General features: G+C 35.5%; 1 protein-coding gene across 4 annotated transcripts in view; it reads right to left on the bottom strand.

The window, feature by feature from the left end:
- Positions 1 to 907, bottom strand: part of dead1a (DEAD-Box Protein) — a 25704-nt gene that overhangs the window by 16001 nt on the left and 8796 nt on the right. For all 4 annotated transcript variants that reach the window (XM_009862874.3, XM_009862875.3, XM_009862876.3 and 1 more), the window contains 1 exon segment: positions 546 to 644. In XM_009862874.3, the coding sequence (XP_009861176.1) occupies positions 546 to 644 (99 nt within the window).

The raw sequence follows: 907 nt of genomic DNA, 5'->3' as shown, positions 1-907 counted from the left end.
AAACACTGTAATAGGGAATATATATATCATGAAATGTCACGCATACACAGTTGGCTAGAAGTGAGCTGCAAACATTTTAATAGCTCAAGTGCCGCCAGTCCACCTAAAATTTTGGTTTTAAAATGTTTTATAGGCTTCACTAATAACTGTTGTTTTTTTGCGAAAAAGTCGGGCATCGGTGTCAAAATTAACTTTAATTGGGGCGAAAACATGCTTTGTCACTGTATTTTCCATAAAAGCCCTCATGAATTAAACAAAAAACAAAGGTTTTTATGTTGCAGATTATACGCCCCAGTTCCTATCACTGATACGAGTGGTGGTCGTGCAATAAATAAGAGAAGCCAATTCGAAAATTGGTATTAAGCAATACATACACATACATACACTGGTCTCAGGAGTCGTGTTATTGCTTAATTCAATACTACCACAAACTTCTTCCAATGATTATTACATGATAAACAAAATGTATGTCATGTTTTGCCGAAATCAAATGTCTGCTAAAACTTTAATAGTAGATCAATTTCAATAAAACTGTGTTTAATTACCTGATCCAGTGTTCTGCGGGCATTCTCTGGACATATGACCTTCTTCTCCACATTTAAAACAACCTTTGCTGCGTGCACCTCCACGGCTATCACCAAAACCTGTTGTGGTGAAAGGGATGTGTTAATCTCTCATTACTTCTAAAACCATTTTGTTGTCCCCTATAAAAAGCTGTATATATGTTGTCCCCTTTAAGTTGTATGTTTGTGTCCCCTTTAAACTCCTTAACTTTGTCCCCATTGTTTTTTGTATATATGTTTTCCATGTTTTATTTTATGAGTATATAACCTAAGCTTTGTGGGGTTTTTGCATTCATTACAATTATGTGCTACTGGTGTCAACATCCTTTTGAACTGAGTGACCT

This window comes from Ciona intestinalis, unplaced genomic scaffold (genome assembly GCF_000224145.3).
Source record: "Ciona intestinalis unplaced genomic scaffold, KH HT000055.2, whole genome shotgun sequence".
In the NCBI taxonomy this organism is placed as follows: Eukaryota; Metazoa; Chordata; class Ascidiacea; order Phlebobranchia; family Cionidae; genus Ciona; species Ciona intestinalis.
The sequence above is the reverse complement of the archived record's forward strand: the minus strand, read 5'-3'. Positions and strand labels throughout refer to the sequence as shown.